This window comes from Seriola aureovittata, chromosome 12 (genome assembly GCF_021018895.1).
Source record: "Seriola aureovittata isolate HTS-2021-v1 ecotype China chromosome 12, ASM2101889v1, whole genome shotgun sequence".
In the NCBI taxonomy this organism is placed as follows: Eukaryota; Metazoa; Chordata; class Actinopteri; order Carangiformes; family Carangidae; genus Seriola; species Seriola aureovittata.
The window spans coordinates 7,704,760-7,722,477 of NC_079375.1; the positions used below are offsets into that span (position 1 = coordinate 7,704,760).

The window sequence follows — 17,718 nt, forward strand, 5'->3', positions numbered from 1 at the left end:
AAAGTTGTATAAGTGCTAGTTGTCGTTCCCTTTATTTAATACACAGTAAATGAGTGAACAAATACGATGTCATGAAGATAATATTATTTTTCATGGTGGAATCTCATCTTGCTATACAACCCTGTGTCAAATGACAGATAAATGAACTTTGTAACATTTCACTTATATTGTGCATTATGACATATTTCTTACTATTACCACCCATAAGAGATGAGTTGGCTTTTCCAGTGACTGTACAGGACTAATGCAGATAACTGCCAAAATGATTATAGCCTACATGTAGAGAATACCAATTTTGCTGTAAACCTTGAATCCATTGATCCATTTGTCCAGTTAGAGAGACTGAGAGGAAATGACACCAAGATGAAATTATATTATAAACTGTAAAAAATATAAGATTCCGGGTACCTCTCTTTAAGATATTAAATGTAGGACTTTCATTGGTAATGAAATATATTTTCATTGTTATATTTGTGCGTTTGCTTAAATGCAGCATCTAAATACGTCTTCCCTCACTTCTGGGAATATGTAGAACCAAAACGCAATATCCATTGATATGATAATTGTATTAAAGAATAGATCAACATCCTCTGACAACTTTGGTTTTACTGAACTCCACGGGCTTAACTAAATGTAGTGAAATAGTTGTAATATGTAGATGTACTATAGTACATGTCACGCAGTTACTTTCCAACACAGTTTAAAAATAAGTCAGAAATCTGCAGAACTAATGAGGAGTGTAAATTGTGAAGAGTGAAAAAACTTGAGTCCACTTCCAGAAGTGATGAGCAGTGATTTTAGAACAGTTGTAGTTATCATTGCTAATTCTTCACAGCTTTTCTGGTAAAATCAATAGATAAATAATAATACTAGAGATACAAACAAGCAAACAAATAAATAAATTCTACAGACCAAAAATAAAAATGATATGATAAGAGTTTGAGGCGGAAACGGAAATGTTTTATAGCGTGGTTAATGACGTCATGGTGGATCTGGTGTGTGTCTAATGGCTGAACAACAACAACTGTCGGCGAGCGACAAACTTTCACAAACTTCTACGGAGACGAAAGAAAGTCGGATATAGCACACTGGTTCGATTCTATGATAGTTTAGGCGTGTTTGTCTGTTTTTCTTGTTGTCACAAATGTGGAATTACTGATGGATCCGAGATATGATATACCGCGGAGGGCCGCCGGTGGTGGCGGGGGCTCCGCGAACTCGTCTCCCGCTCTGGGGGCTCAGTCGCGCCGCAGGAAGATGCCTCCCAGACCCGCTGATTTTAAACTTCAAATTATCATTATTGGCTCCCGTGGTGTTGGTAAAACCAGTCTCATGGAGAGATATACGGACGACACTTTCTGCGAAGCTTGCAAGTCGACAGTAGGTGAGGACAGGAGGCGTTTAAGGGACTTGTTTTTGTCAACTTTGTATTGACATACAGCAGGGCTCCGTCTACTTACTGGACTGAAGATACCTAAACTACCATGGGGTGGACGTCGCTGACATATTGCCTTCTACTCTACTGTGTAATGGGACTGAACAAAGGTTACAATACCAGCTGTAGCCGGCCAATTTAAGCTAACTGCAACACAACACTGTTCAAGCTAACAAAACTGCCTTAGCGACTTGACTGTGTTTCTATGAAGTGTTTTCCCAACACTTTTGTTTTTCCTTCCACACGTTTGAGGCTTGAAATGATGCTTGGGTTGTTGTATATTTTAGGCTGTTAGAAGAAGAATTTTACACAGTAATTTTTTATTTTTATTGCAAAGTTGGAAAAGAACAGCTGTACAAACATAGAAGTAAACAAGACGTTTATCATAGTAAAGTTTGACTATCACAGCCTCAAATTATGATACAATTATAGTTTGAATAAAGATTAACAGACAAAATAAACAAAAATAAAGAAGGACATGCAATAAAAAGAGTAAAACTGAATAAGTAAAGTAAAGACAGAGGCATATACTGTATATACGAGGTGCAAATCAAAAAGTATTATGATAAATTAGTTATTCCTGGAGAAAATAAAAGTTGTATGAGTCAAATAGTTTTATAAATTTCTTATTTTTAAGCAATTTAACAAAAGTGAGTAAAGGGTCTATTTCTGCTCAGAGGTGAAGAATATTCAGTACAAAATCTAGTAGTACTCTATGCTTGTGTAGGTACCAAGTGTTTAATGCGTTTTATTTACAGAAACAGAAAAACAGAGTTTTTACGTTGCACATTGTATACTGTACACAGAGGCTTCTAGAGCTGTCACTGTCTGTAAATTTAGCTAGACGAAGAAGTTAAAGGCTTAGATCTTGTGTGAGAGTTTAAAGTGGGTTTCCCTTACTTTGCACACAACACAGTAAGGAGGAGACTTGGCACCCTGCTACTTTCATAGCATGGATCTGCAGCTGTTCAGTAATAGTGTAACTTAATTTACAACTGGTGACCCTGTTTGTGTAATTAGATGAGGATGTACTTGTGCCCCATCGAATGCCATTTCTGAACAGCCATTTTTCATATGTCTGCTTAAAAAACTGATTCATACTGCATTCTTTTACATTACAAAAACACAACCACTCTAACTTGTTGTATCTTAACTCTTAACTCTAACCGTAACCCTTTGAAAACAAGAGCGCCTTGTGAAAACTTGTTGTGCCAGTTATAGATGCTGCCAACTGAAAATACATGAGGTCTGTTTATATGTCGAATTGGGTAAACAGTCCTGTGACCAATACAGCAGCCAGCCATAGTGTCCAGTCCCAAAATAGTTTTGCACACAGGCAGCTGCCATTGCAAAGCTCCATTTTGTGTCCTGTCATCTCTGTGACACAGATCGCAGGTTGTGTGAGCTTTGTGTCGCTAACATTGTGCTCTTTTGATCACAGATAACACAGAGGGAATAGTTTGACTAGTAATAGTCACTCAAGCCTGTCTGAAAATGTTTTAATAGATCTGAGATAGTTGCTATCATCGTGCACAGTTTTTAAAAGTATGACACAAGTATGAGTAACTTCCTCAGTCATTGTTTAGAAGCTATGAAACCAAGGAAACATACAATTCTCAAATAGAAATATAATTGAACCAGATTCAAGACAGAATTATAATTTGCCTTTAAAGCAAAGAAGGGAAGTCAGTTTTCTTCATACACCAACCTAGTAATTGAAATTATACTGACATAAAGACAAAACAACACAGGAAATGCTGGTAAATGTAGATGTTCTCATGTGTGTTTTTGATTGCCCTCATAGGAGTTGACTTCAAAATCAAGACCGTTGAGCTGAGAGGGAAAAAGATCAGACTACAGATATGGTGAGTAATTGTACACAAGATTCCAGTTCCTTTACCCCTCTACATAGCACATTTCCTCTGTCTGTCCTATCATGGAGTGTTTCCTCTGTCCTATCATGCTGCAAACCGCTCTAACGAACAGATACTGGTGGCTTAGTGGGTGCATCTCAGCTTTGTATAGTAGGTAAGGCATGTGCAAAAGTAAATACCTTCAATTTGTTAATCATGATAAAATAAAGTAAAGTAATAGCATGTATATGTTTTGCAAAACTTTTTAAATGAACGATTAACAGTGAAGGGGTTTATCCAAAGAGCATGTTTCTCCAGTGGGAATCTAACTTTTAACTTCTACCTATGGAGCAACAATACTCACCCATGTTGTTGTCTAAACAACAACCATTGTAGTCTTGGTCAAAACAGGCGATGGTGTATTTGTTACATGTAGTATCACAAGTTATTTTTGTAATGACTTACAACAAGTGCACACCTATATGTGAAAACACAACATATACTCAGTTTCCAATTTATTAACTGCACCGTAGCTGCTAAAACTAATGCAGTCCTGCAATAAACCCTCCTTCATGAAGGTCATAATGTTCAGTTTCTTTTAATGGGGGTAAGCTAAATAACAGAAACATCCTTCTGTATAACACAAGACAGTTCAACAGCACCACAAACTACATCCTCCAAAATGTTCATATAACTGAATCAACACCACTTTCAACAAAAACTGAACATTATAAACTTCACGAAGGGAATATTTATTATAGGACTGTTGTATTAGACTGCGTTAGTTTTAGCTTGGTGCACCTAATAAACTAGCAACTAAGTGTAAGTGTTTTTAAAAGTAAAAACCAAGGTTCAAGGGCAAAACTCTCTTGACCACAGTCTCTTCAGTGCAAACACAGGCAGCAGTTCCTGGAACTTGGTTATGCATTTAAACCCATGAAACCGCTTGCAGGATTGCCAGAGATACCATATATATGAGAGGAACCACATGGTTGTCTACACCTACTTTTGAATATTTAAGTAGTGCCACTAAAGCCAACCATGACCTTCCATCTGATCTAATCTGACACAGCTGGAGAATTGATTGCCATAGTCCAAAATACGGAGTATAAAGGTACTAATAAGTAGTAGCAATTTGATTTTAATTTAATTTGACTATTAATAGATTTCTCTTTAAAGTTTTTCCGCAATCATTTTAAGAACAAAATCCATCTTTTGTGACAGTATCCAAATCAATCCGTTAGTGATGGATGTTTGATACTGGTCACTGGAGACATACAGTGTCATTGTTGCTCAATTATAAGAGTGAACTGTCTTTTTGTTTCACTTCATTATTCTAATATATTATTATATTATTATTATATTATAAATTGCTGAAAATTGTTCAGAAGTCTTGAGCCAGCCTAGTGTTATTGCTCAAACAGACCACCAGTGATGGGGATGATGTTATTTGATTCTGCCGTGCCTCTGGTTGTGTCTTGTGACTTTAACTGGGCTTTAATCACATTTTGAAAACATCTAAACCATCCAGTGCTCTTGTCCAACGGTTGAAAAACTGATTAACATGCCACAGATTACAGTGAGGAAAGCTTGTATATGCCTTTGTGTGACAATGAGTGTTGGGCTAAAATGTGGGAATGCCATTGCTTGTTTCACTAACACATCTGACCTCTTCGCTAACACCACATCCACCCTCCCACCCCCACATCACATCTGCCGTTTACCACGTCCCATTTTGTTCCCGCTCCTCTGCCCTGTCCTCGACCTGTCCGATCAGGAAGGCCGCCCTCACTTTGTCTTGTCTCTCATGTCGAACTGCTCGCATCAAGCTCCATTACTGCCGCGCCCGGCCTTACCTAACCCTGCCATTGTGCTGCTGTGTCTCTGTCTGCGCTCCTGCTCATAAGCCTGACTGTGACTCACAGGGGGAAACGGGGAGAGACTAGCTGGCTGAAGGTACAGTAACACTTCGCTGTGAGTGGAGCTCCAACTGCTTGTCATGCTGCTAACCCAGACTCAGATGATCAGCTGAATCTTAACAGATCCGAAAAAATATCCACTCAGACATTAAAAAAATATCTTTGTACCTTTACATTTATTAAATGAAGAGTTAATTTAAAAAAAAGAATCATATCTTCAGTTTGACTTGATCTCATTTCAGGTGCCTGTGATTCCTATTGATCAACCTGTAATTGAAGCTATTACTTAAAAAAAGACTAATCATTTTAACTAGTGAATGGTTTATAACTCACGCTGCTGTAGCTGTAACTGACATTTTCAGGTGTTTATTAATGCAGGATTTTCAACAACTATACAGTTACTTCTACTATGAAAACTCATTCTGTGTAATCACAGCCGTGTTTAGCCTCGACTTATGGATGCCTACAGGAGGCATTGTAGTTATCGACAAATACGTCAATAAACACTTATGTCTGCTTACAGCTACATTGTGGTGTGTTAAAAGTGATTCACCAAGTGTTAAAGTAAAATGTTACAGAGTTGACAATCGTTTCATAACTGCATGTTTCTTCAGATTATCTCATTTTGGAACAAATGTCAGATTCCTGTTTTTTTTTTTTTTTTTTTTTAAAGCTAGATACAAGATGATGATGATGATAACGTTGGTGCTCATAAAGAAAGATTCAGTGTTCATAAATGAATGGTGTCTAAAGAAATTAGAATCTCATCTATATTGATTAGTAAAACTACATTGATAATACGTTGCTTGAAGCTGATTCTTCTTTTCCTATTTGTTGTTTGATCTTGAGAAAGTTCACTAATACATGATAAAAAAATAAATACATTTCCTTTTTTAAATACAAGCCTTAGTCATATTGATCCTTGTTTTATGAAAAACCTCTTAAATCAGTCAATAAGTATTTTGGTATTTCAAAATTATTGGAGGCACTGCACTGCTGTGACTGAGTTGATGTTATTTTAATTATATTGGGTTTAATTTCTTTCATCCAGGGACACTGCTGGTCAGGAGAGGTTCAACAGCATCACCTCGGCCTACTACAGAGGTGCCAAGGGAATAGTGCTAGTGTATGATATCACCAAGCAGGAGACCTTTGACGACCTTCCTAAATGGATGAAAATGATAGACAAGGTAAACAAACACTGTGGGCAGTTAGATATTTCTGAAACGTCTCATTAAATGATATATGGCTTTCCTTTGTTGTCCTTGGGTGTGTTCCTGTGCTATTATTATCTGTCAAATATGTCAGACGGCACCTGTTTCTCTTGTACAATGACAAAACAATTCCCTGGGTTCTGCCATGCATCTAGCACTAATGTTTACATAAACATTCAATCCACCAACAGTGGCCACCCAGCCAGCATCCCCTGATGTTCATGCTTCAGTTCTACCTTTGTCTTTAAGCTCGTTAGCACTGGCAGCAGATACATGAGCTGGAGGTGTGTGTGAAGGTGTCGCTCTGCAGAGACACGTTTCCATTATAGCCTGACCTATGCTGGATTTCTGATACTGAGTTTGCTGTTTGAGAGTTTTAAAACTCAACTGATATTAAATTTCTTTACACGATATCAATAAACCTAAATTTGTTTGTTTAACAATTGTGACCAAAGCGTGAGAACTGAGCTCCTGCAACATTTAACTGTTGAATAATAAACTTCTGGGGAACAAATGATAGAAAGGTGACACAATTTCAAAATCTTCATCATCATCTTTGACATTTCTGTACTTCAGTTTCTTGTCATTTATCAGCTGACATATACTTCAACAGTAATATATCTGAAGTGAGACAATATGGATTTATTGGTTGGCCTCTAGTTTGGCAGAGCCTGTTAGTCTTGTTGCTTGACTTTATTCATTTTAAAGGGAGTGGCTCATGTGATGACTCCTGACTCTATAACACTCATTTTATGTTAACAATAATCTCATAATAATAACCTCAGCCTCATGCAGACATGAATCAAACTGAAAAAATGTATGTCCTCATGGTCCTTTCATAGTCACAGCCCTTGTATCGTAGAGGTAAATTAACCAGAATTTAACTTTTAAGTTCCCAAAAAATGAGTTGTTCACGGTGTCAGTACGGTGTACAGATTTTGTTGCAGTGATCTGGTGTGACTTTTATGAAACAGGAGGGTGATGATTTCCTGATGTGTCTCCTCTCTGCTCTCTGTTTTGTGCCAGTACGCCTCAGAGGAAGCAGAGCTTCTCCTGGTCGGGAACAAGCTGGACTGTGAGACCGATCGTATCATCTCCAGACAGCAAGGAGAGAGGGTGGGTTCAACACACAGCTGCACCCTTTCACTATATCACAGAGCCACGTCTTTGTTTTCTATAATATTTGAACCTCCCATTTCAGTTTTAGGAGCACACAAAGTCCATGTCCCTAATAGCGCAATCTACTGGCGTAATCAAATTAGATAAAACACAGTTTTTAGTATTAACAAGCCGGACTGTGTGACTTAAATTCCTTACTAATTATATTTCTGCTCCTATGAAACGAAGCAGCTGTGCTCGATTTGGCTCCGTGCTAATTTCACACTTTCCTGTGTTACAGTTTGCCTCTCGAATAAGTGGAATGCGCTTCTGCGAAGCCAGTGCCAAGGACAACTTTAATGTGGACGAGATCTTCCTGAAGCTTGTGGATGACATTCTTAGCAAGGTCGGTGTGTCATCATTTCCAGTGTTTTTTTTCTGTAAAAATCCACATTGAAGCTGCATTGAATTTGATGTTTTGACTAAAATTAGTCACTTGTGGTTATTCCAGTTGCACCTGGTGCAATAGTCTGCTCTGCCTTGCCTTGCTCAGTAGTGTAATTAAATTTCATACAATCTGTCTAAATGAAGAATAGATTAAATACTGTCTTAACTCAGCCAAATACAACACCTTAAAAAAAGCACAAAGCCCTTTTTTTTTTTTTAAATAAAGAGTTAATATATAGTCACACAGATTGACAGGTAACTCCTTCATTAGACAGCTGCATGGACGCACAACTCAACTTCATTTTTGATAATGACAAACAGTTGGAAAAATAGAATATTTCCAGGCAGAGATTAATTACTGTGTTCACTTTGTTTCACTCAGTTTTTAATACACGGACTAGGACACGAGCACAACACAACTCTTTCATAATTATCCTTACTGATGGGACTGCATTATTTTAAATGATATGATTTCAAATGTTGTTGTTCTGTCTTTCTCTTCTTTCTTTTTATGATATTCATGTTTTGATGTCATTGTGATAGTTATTTCATTATGTTTTGCAATATTACAGTTTCTGGTGTATTGTCTATAAGGAGTAGCAGGTGTAAGCAATCTGTTTTTACTGTTTCTGCCTTGATGAAGACCCAGTGAGGATTTAAGCCTGTCTAAGTAAAGGCCTCCTGTTCTGCCTACAGTAGTTGGTGAAAGATTTCACCTTTGTTATTTACAAAATGAGACTTACTCAACACCCAATAAGTTGCCCGCTATTTAAAAATTGAGCATATTAACCCTGAGTATTCAGATGTTTTTTCTTTCTTATTGATACAACAGATGCCTCTGGAAGTTCCCAACAAGGAGCTTTCCAACAGTGTCCTGTCTCTGCAGCCTGAACCGGAAGTGCCTCCGGAGTTGCCTCCACCTCGCATGCGCTGTTGCTGAGAGTCAGAGTGGTCTCTCTCTCACACACACACACACACACACACACACAGACACACACACACACACACACACACACACACACACACACACACACACACACACACACACACACACACACACCACACAAACACACACACACACACACACACTCACTCACACTCACTCTCAGCGCTCACAGCTCACACATGCAGAGCATCAATCTGGCCACTAGGGGGCATGACACAGCAGCAGTTTGGAAATATTGACTACTGCTGTTCAAATGCATGGACTCTCTTTAACAACCAGTATTATCTTCCCATGTTTCTTCTCCTGTTTTGTAACTGTACACTCTGACATGTGCCACACTAACACTTAGCGCCTGGCAAAATCACCCACTTCCTACCACCTTTCTGTCGACACTTGACCCAGACTACCTCATTCCTCGGACCGTTAGGCTTGCCGTGCCCCACAGGTGCCTTCAAGGTAGAGAGCCCTCTGGTAGCAGTTGCACATTTTCTATGGAGGGGGATTATTGAGGGCCTTACAGCTTGTTCTCTTCCTGTTTTCTTTTGTCATCACACATACTGTAGACTATGTTTAACATCGTCTGAGTTGCCCTGATGTTTCTGTTATCTGCATTTTCTAGCTCACAGAAAAGGGATAACGATATCTCATGTCTTTTCAGCTTAGGTTAAATTCTGGGTCTGGTACAGTAGTTTTATATTGTTATTAATAGGTTTTATTACCAAGTGAGGAGTTGACTTGAGGTAAACAAAAGCACATGATGTAAATATGGTGTGTTGCTGTAATGACTGGACAAGGTGCAGATTTTTGTGGCCAGCAGAAGGTGGTTTTGTGGTGGTGATCATATCAGTTTGTATTCCTTTGCCTTAAAGTATTAAAGTGGCTGGAACGGCTCTTTTCACATTTGTATAAATCGTAATGTTTTGCACTACAATCCATCTTAACTAGTAAAGCTGACATGCAGTAGAAGAAAGTACACAAGTTGTAGTATAGCACTAATAAAGATCAGCGTTTGCCGCAGTAGTGGCCGCTCGGAACCACTCTTCCACATCCTGTTAAAGTGGGTTGGAGATGCAAGGAGAGATGGGTAATGTAGTCTTTGAGGGATTGGTGTTTTTCACAGGGACATTTTCCATGTGTGTTACTGGCTTTTCAGAGGGAAATAGAGACAGTAAGAAGCTACACAGACACATGGTTTTCGCCTTCATTTTAATATTTCTAAGTGTTTTTGTTTTGACCTTTTTCCTTTGAATTCAGATACAGTTTAGAGAGGAGTCTCCCTTTGCAGGGTGAAAATGCAGGAAGGGTTGTGTTGTATTTGAATGACTCAGGAAACTTTGATCGGCTCATTTTCTCTGGCTTTTTATTGCAGACTTGCTTCGAGTTTCATATCAAATTAATAAAGAAACATCTTCATAAAAATCCCGCTTGTGTTTTATAGAGGAGGTTAGCAGCTTTGAATTTATGATTTGGCAGTTTGTTATGGACCAGTGTGGAGATTATGCACATTTGAAAAATACTAGGCTATGCATGTTAAGCCCTCCTTCGTTCATAGACATTGGTCATGATTAAATTCTTCCATCTTTGTTGTGGGATTAATGCAGTAAGAGAAATGTAGCGCTGTGGATGTTTCTGTCTTGTTACATGTTGAAGTAAAAACTGAGGCTGAGGAAGGACGAGATTTGGAATTAATCAAACCGACTTTCTATAGGTTAATTTTATTTTTTGCTGAGGTTTTATGTTAAGTTCAGGCTTTTGTGGACTTAAAATGGCACATTTTGTATTCTAACAAATGAATAGTTTCATACCAGAAGAAAAATGTTGAAAAAATGAGACTTTTGGCAACAGAACAGTCACTGACATCCAAGCACAACGACCTTCACATGCAAATGTCCAATTTAGCAATTCGATCACTCGTGTTTTGAAATGCTGAGCTGTAAACATTTCTTCAGACATTGTTTTTTGGAATGAAACCTTTCACCAACCCCCCCACCCCACCCCCAACCCCCACCTGACTTTTAGCATTTGCCACTAACCCTGTTTTAGTAGCCAAGCCTTATGCTACTCTGTGTTTTAAATATACATTAAAACAAATGCTTTTATTTGAAATGTGTATCCTTTAAGATGGAAGACTGTACTTTGTATTAAACCTGTTTCAAGTCTTTGGGAAGTTTTGGCATGTTCAAAGCGGATTTGTGGTATTTATAACTTGTGGCATTCTTGAACTAATGAAATGCAATTAAAGATATCTATATTTATTACCAGAATATGGTCTTGATTTAAACGTGTGACTGTGTGACTACTTTGGATTGCGGTCTTGAGGAAAAAAATGATTTGAAGATCTGACTGACATCAGATTTTCCATGGGAATAGGAGGTTATTGGTTCCTCCTGACTGTATTTTTGCACCTCACGTGAGGCTGTTCAATAGTGTGTATACTGTATATGTATATATATATATATATATATATATATATGTGTGTGTCATTAAGGCATGCGCACCAAAGCTTGTCAGACCTGGTCCCGCCTGGTCCCAGAGAAAACAAGGGGTGTGCTTGGGTTACTTGTGAGGCAGCAGCGCATGCGCCCCGAAGAAAATCACGGCCGTCGAGCTTCACACCGCAGCGATTGCAGATCTTACATGTCAGATAGGAAAGGAGTAGGAAAGGGGGTACGAGACACGGGGGCCCAACACGCACACCCCGGTGAAGGAGAGGGATGGAGACCCGGCGTGCAGAGGAGGAAGAGGGCTGACGCGACTCCGACTGACTCCTCTCTTTCTAACTTGAGCCTTACAAACCCTGTCTGCAGATGCAACCTGTCTGTCAGCCCATCCGTCCCAGTAATCCCTTTTTTGTATTGCAGCGTTTCCTCCAAAGGGGGCTACAGGCAGAGGGGACTACAATGACAACCTGGTGAATGCAGACAGGATGGAGTAAAACATCCAGCACAACGCAGGATGCGCATCCCCAGCCCGACAAGGAAGAAGGTAGACAAACCTGGCTGTTTTCCTGGTGTCGCATGTCAGAGATTTTCCGCGGTGCTGTGGATTGATCGTTTCCTTCAACGCCCTCCTGCTGCCGGTGTCGGTGTATAATGGAGAGCTCCAATGGCTCTGGCAGCGACACCAAACCGCAGAACCACCAGTTGGAGAAGAAGAGACTGAACCGAGCGCCTTCCCCGGCCAGACCTTTCCTCAAGGATGTGCACTCCCGCTCCACCAAACCACCTGCCATCGTACCGAAATCCCCCAAACTCAACAAGCAGCAGCAGTCTGCCACAGTGCCCTTAGCCCACCCGAACCGCAGCTCCAGACGCAACACCACCGGGGCGAAGGAGAAACCAGCCACGGTAAAAAGTAACACCAAGTCGACTGTCGCGAAAAAGCCCACTAAGGTGCCCCAGCATGCAGCAGCCGAGCCCAAAGCCACTAGCACCAGACCGGACAGTACCAGCAGTCCGACTCTCGCCAAAGGCAAGAAAGGGAAACTAGCCTCGGGGTCCCCGGGCCCTCACACCCATGGATCCCCGATTCGGGTACCGACCGGAGCGCCTCTCGGCCGCGTCAGCCAGACCGACAGCAGCTCAGACCTGTCAGACTGCCCGTCCGAGCCGCTGTCGGACGAGCAGAGGCTGGCACCGGCCGTTAGTAGCGACGCAGAGTCCGGTACCGGCTCCAGTGACCGGGATCAGCTGGGAGCGGATAATCCCCTGCGGGCAGAAGCTACCGGAGCTGCTGCTGCTGCTGCTGCTGCTGCTGCTGCTGCTCCGCTGCGCACAACAGAGGCTTCCGCCGCCAAGGGAAGCATGTCTCAGGCTCAGCCCGCTCCGGGGGCGCACGGAGAGAAACACAAGCAGGAGAAACCCTCAACAAGCGCACAATTCAAACTGCCAGGCACCAAGGATGTAAACGAGGAGGACCTGCTGAGGGAAATTGAAGATTTGAGATCTGAAAACGACTACCTCAAGGTAAGGCGGTGTTATCTCAACAAGTAACAAGAGAATCAGTGGTGGCAGTGATGCTTATTTGTTGCATATGCTTCATATAAACACCTAGTTCAATTTTACATTTAAAAAATTTTGTGCTGCATCATTTGATCTCCTAATACAGCAGCAGCTGGTTTTCAAAGAAGACACAGAACTGTCCCGGTTCGGTAAAGTCCCGGGTTTAGTAAAGTGTCCTTGAGCAACTTCCACCTGCTCAATAATTTAACTCATAATCTTACTGAATAAATTACCACAATCTAAACACAGTTCCCTTTGATGCCAGCTGTCATCCCCATGTAGACTCACTCTCCATCCATCATGTCTTTTTCACCTTCCCGGGTATCCCCATGGGTTTGACCTTCATTGATGGGAGATTTATTGATAGTGGCTTCACCCTGTGTGTCCTTTAAGTTTAAATTGTCTTTTTAATATCGTTGCTGTCAAGTCACCAGAACCTGTTTTGACAGAAAGACTCATCATCATTTTGTCCCCTGTGTGTTACATTTGGGACACATTGTCTCCATGTGAACAGATTGAACACAGGGGAAACACTTACTCTTATTTAACATGTGATTTTTATGAGGCGGCATACATAACATTTTGAAGTTAGTGTATCATCTGCACAAGGACATTAACTGGTGAGTTGACATCAACCACACACAAGTATGGGCTGTTTAAGTGGACAAATAATGGATCCACGGTGTGCCAATGTGCCACCATTGTATTTTTGCATGAAGATCCTACTTGAAGATTTCATGCAGGACACCCCCCCCCCCCCTCTTTCTATAAGTAGGCTATCCCAATAAGTTGGGGAGGGGAGGCAAACAGATAATGCGGCAAACAATCTTGCAGTTTTTTTCAGATGGGAGACAGGTTTATTTGCATGTTGCTGTGAGTATTATTTCAAACTTGATCACGCATGTCTGGGTCTCTCTCTTTGGCTCGGTGAAAACACAAGAGAGTTAATCAGCTTTACTGGCTCTCGCTGTAATGGCTTTATCCCACAGGACTTGATAACAGTCAGATGTCCCATGTGTGTGGGGTTCAAACGTCCTCCCGCCTGGCTGTCAGTCTGCCAGCTGGGTCTCTGAGGTGGACTCCGAAAACACCCCCAACCCCTGTGTCCCAAAATGTCTGGGAGACCCCGTCACTGCTGCCTCTTAGGCTCTATGGAGAAAACACGTTTATCACATTTATTTTTATTTTTCTCAGAGTTGACACCTCTCAGTTTAATTCTAGTGTTATTCTATTGTAGTTTAGGTATTTTGGCCTGTTTTGATTGGATTAAGAGAAGAGTGAAAGAAAGTTGGGGGTAATGTGTGACAAAGGTCATGAAGGGGATGTAAACCTTTGTTATTGCATCCAAATCAAACCAACTGGATGATGCCAAGAAACTGAAATTTGGGGCTTCAACTCACCATTATTTTAATGACAGGATAATCTGCTGAATACCTTTTAATTAATCAGTTAATTGGACCGTAAAGTTTGTTCAATGAAGTGTCACAAAATAACACAAATTGCCTAGAGCATTGTTTTGTTTGAACAACAGCTGCACACCCAAACTGATTCAGTTTACCCTCAAATATGAAATAACAAAAATCGAGACGATGGAACGAGAAAATATTTGGATTTTTTTTCTTGAACAATTCTTATCCAAATTGCTGCCACTTGAATCTTCTGTCAGTTGAGTAATAGATTAATACACTTGTTTCAGTTCTACAGTTTTTCAGAAGCCTGCATCTTATTTGATTTTTAATTAATCAAGTGTCAGAAAATTGAATTAAACAATCCCCATTGTTTGATGTCAGCGTCTTTAGTGTGAAGATTTGCTGCTTTCTTTTTTGTTTAATATCATTGTTAACCTAAGATCTTTGTGTTTTAGTCTACTGGTCAGACAAAACATTAACTAATATCATTTGATTAAGCAAATTATTGATGTTTGATTGATTGATGGGTGAAAATAATTGCTTGTGGCGGCTCTAATTATTTTCATTATTATAATCTGCTGAATACTTGTTGGTTGATGAAGTAAGACCAGCTTCCAAGGTGTCAGTCAACTCATCAACTTATTTTTGCAAACCTACAGTATGTCTACAGTTGAAACAATTACTCAATTGTAAATTAATTACTTAACAGAAATTGATTAAGATTTTGTCCTTTAAAGCAAAAATGCCAAACATTTGCTGACTCCAGCTTATAATAGCAAATTGATTATCTTTAAGTTTTTAATTGTCGGTTGAGCAGAACTCACTTTATGGACACGTCACTTATATAAATAATGGGCAGAGAAAGCTACTGGATGAGGAATGATGATTATTAATCCCTCTCTGTGTCCTGCCCTGATTGCTGCAGCTGGAGCTCGGGAGCAAAAATATTCATTTCTAATTAGTTACAGCGACTGCTCAGTAAAGATAGCCACACTTAACACCTTTAAAGAGATGACTAAGTGCTGGGGATGACTCGGTTACACACTGTCCGTAAAGATCAGTGATATTCCCTAAATATACCTGCTCCCAGGATGCTGCTCTGCCTCTGGTTCTGCTTTTAACCTGGCCATCGATTGGGCTGACCCTGTGCGAGGTCATTAGCTCCTTCCTCCAGGGCCCTCCTCAGATAACAATGGGCTCTGTGCTTTTCCAAATGAGGATAGATTTGGTTTTCATTAATTGAGACACTCTCACTCTCTCCCTCCCCTTTCAGTATCCAATTGTCTTTTCATCAGGTGCCACACAAGGAATATCCATCCCAGGGGAAATCTGCTGAGCAAACTGATTCCCCAGCACAGTAGGCAAACAAAAAACCCCCGAGGTTATCAACAAACTATTGTAGCATCTCAGTACCACGGATAAATCTGGGTTGTTTCATGTCGATAGGAGATAGATGAATATGAATGCATCCAATCCAAGAGATAAGATGCTTAGAGCCAACTAGTGATGTTATATCATCATCACTAAGAGTACTTGCATTACTGGAACTCATATGTAATCGTATGAAAGCATTAGCATAATCTACAAAGGTATGTTATTTATATATATTGTACTTTTTAACAGCTTCATACCTGAAAACCCTAAAAATGAATGTAGATAAACTGTCTTTTCACTACTAAAATCACTGCTTGGGAAAACCAAACTTTAATACTTTAATAGCAAGAGAAATAAAAGATATCAGTATATCAAATGTATCAGTCTTTCTGGCAGAGACATCACAGTCTTTTCTCCTATCTGTTTTTTTCTTTCTTTTTTTTCCATCTCTAGTCAAGTTAATTCATTTATGTAGTCCAAAATTACAAATCGCAAATGTGCCTCAAAGGGCTTCACAGTCTGTACAGCACATGAAACCCAGTGTCCTCCCAGCCTCAATTTGTGAAAACTAATGACTGGCTTTGGACGATCGTCTGCATGTTTTAACAGGAAAATTTGCAGTGGAGTTTCATGAAGCTCAGAGGCCGAATCTCTGATCTGTCCTACGACCTCTCCACTGGCAGCATTTTACCCTTGTACATATGAAATACCGAGATCGAATGTTCAGAATGCTGTGACAATTAATGAGCACATTCTTGGTCCTCAGAGGATGAACCGTCTGCCTCTCTCTCGGTTCTCTTTGTGCGTAATCCTTAGGACAAAATGGCACTTTGAGCATGATAGATCACGCACACAAACATGCAAAATGTAGAGAAGGAGCCAAAGTCTCATGACCCATGGCCCCTTTCTTCACCAACTTTTTCAGCACAGTGAGCAATTTGTTTGTCCAACACTTTTTTTTCACATTGTAGGGAGCTTTAGACCTTTAGTTTTATGTTTCTGTATCAAAACTTCTACAAATATATAAATATCAGTAGCTTCATGACTGTGGAGCTGCTGAATAATAACTCCCCTGCTCACCAGTTAAAGTATTGTTGCTACAGAATTGGACAGTTTATCATTTACAGCAACAGCACTTTAACTCGGATGTTTCCTTCAGGCTAAACTCAGCTCATCCCCTTTAACCTTCATACACAGAAACTCTAAAGTGCTTGCTGCTGTTCACAAAGAGTAACGATAACATTGATTATAGTATAACCATAAAAGCCAGCATGATGGTGTTTTACAATTCTCGTCCAACATTTTCTACAGCACGGGGTTTGTATTAGAAGCCAAGTGACATAATGACACAAGTGTTGGATATCATTGTTGTAACTGAAGTAACAGCTGGGCCCTGTTTCCCCTCTCTCTCTCTCTCTCTCTCTCTCTCAGGATGAAGTGGACGAGCTGCGAGCGGAGATGGAGGAGATGCGAGACAGCTACCTGGAGGAGGAGGTCTACCAGCTCCAGGAGCTGCGGAGGGAACTGGACCGATCCAACAAGAACTGCCGCATCCTGCAGTACCGCCTGCGAAAGGCCGAGCAGAAGAGCCTGCGGGTCGCACAGACGGGCCACGTGGACGGAGAGCTACTCCGTAGTCTGGAGCAGGACCTGAAGGTCTGTGTCTTTGCTCTTCTCAGTATCTACCGTATGTTTGTTTCTTTGCAATTAAGTAATGCTAATTAGGTATTTTTAGATTTGACGATTTTCATGCCAGTGTTGCCTCAGAATTTTATCATTACTACCTGGTGACGCCCTCAAAACAGAACATGCAGTCATCTTGAAACAGTTAAGCTCTTCATTGAGCCAAGACTAATGACACACAGTTTATAACTCTTTTAAAGAGGTGATCCACAGCACCTTTTCATTGTTTGCTGAACCATGGGAACCAGATTGACTTAAAGTGAATAAATGATTTGCACCACATCCAACTAGAAAATGAAAACAGTAAATAAAAAGCGGAGATGCTTTTTTCATACAGAC

The 17,718-nt window shown here is 40.3% G+C and overlaps 2 protein-coding genes across 7 annotated transcripts in view; both read left to right on the forward strand.

Annotated features, from left to right (window-relative positions):
* The first annotated feature begins 986 nt into the window (after window positions 1–986).
* rab12 (RAB12, member RAS oncogene family) lies at window positions 987–11,176 on the forward strand. The gene is made up of 6 exons (XM_056392215.1): window positions 987–1,384; window positions 3,240–3,300; window positions 6,259–6,397; window positions 7,448–7,537; window positions 7,821–7,925; window positions 8,799–11,176. The coding sequence occupies exons 1-6, from the start codon at window positions 1,159–1,161 to the stop codon at window positions 8,904–8,906; spliced, it is 729 nt and encodes a 242-aa protein (XP_056248190.1). The 5' UTR covers window positions 987–1,158; the 3' UTR covers window positions 8,907–11,176.
* A 298-nt stretch (window positions 11,177–11,474) lies between these two features.
* LOC130178659 (microtubule cross-linking factor 1) overlaps window positions 11,475–17,718 on the forward strand; it is a 72,824-nt gene continuing 66,580 nt past the window's right edge. For 4 of the 6 annotated variants that reach the window (XR_008829193.1, XM_056391082.1, XM_056391083.1 and 1 more), the window contains exons 1-2: window positions 11,475–12,877; window positions 17,128–17,352. Coding sequence is in view for 5 of the 6 variants with exons in the window: in XM_056391082.1 (XP_056247057.1) it covers window positions 12,005–12,877; window positions 17,128–17,352 (1,098 nt within the window). In the remaining variant the exon portion in view is untranslated. The remainder of the gene's footprint in view (window positions 12,878–17,127; window positions 17,353–17,718) is intronic. The other 2 variants (XM_056391080.1, XM_056391081.1) reach the window with 2 other exon arrangements.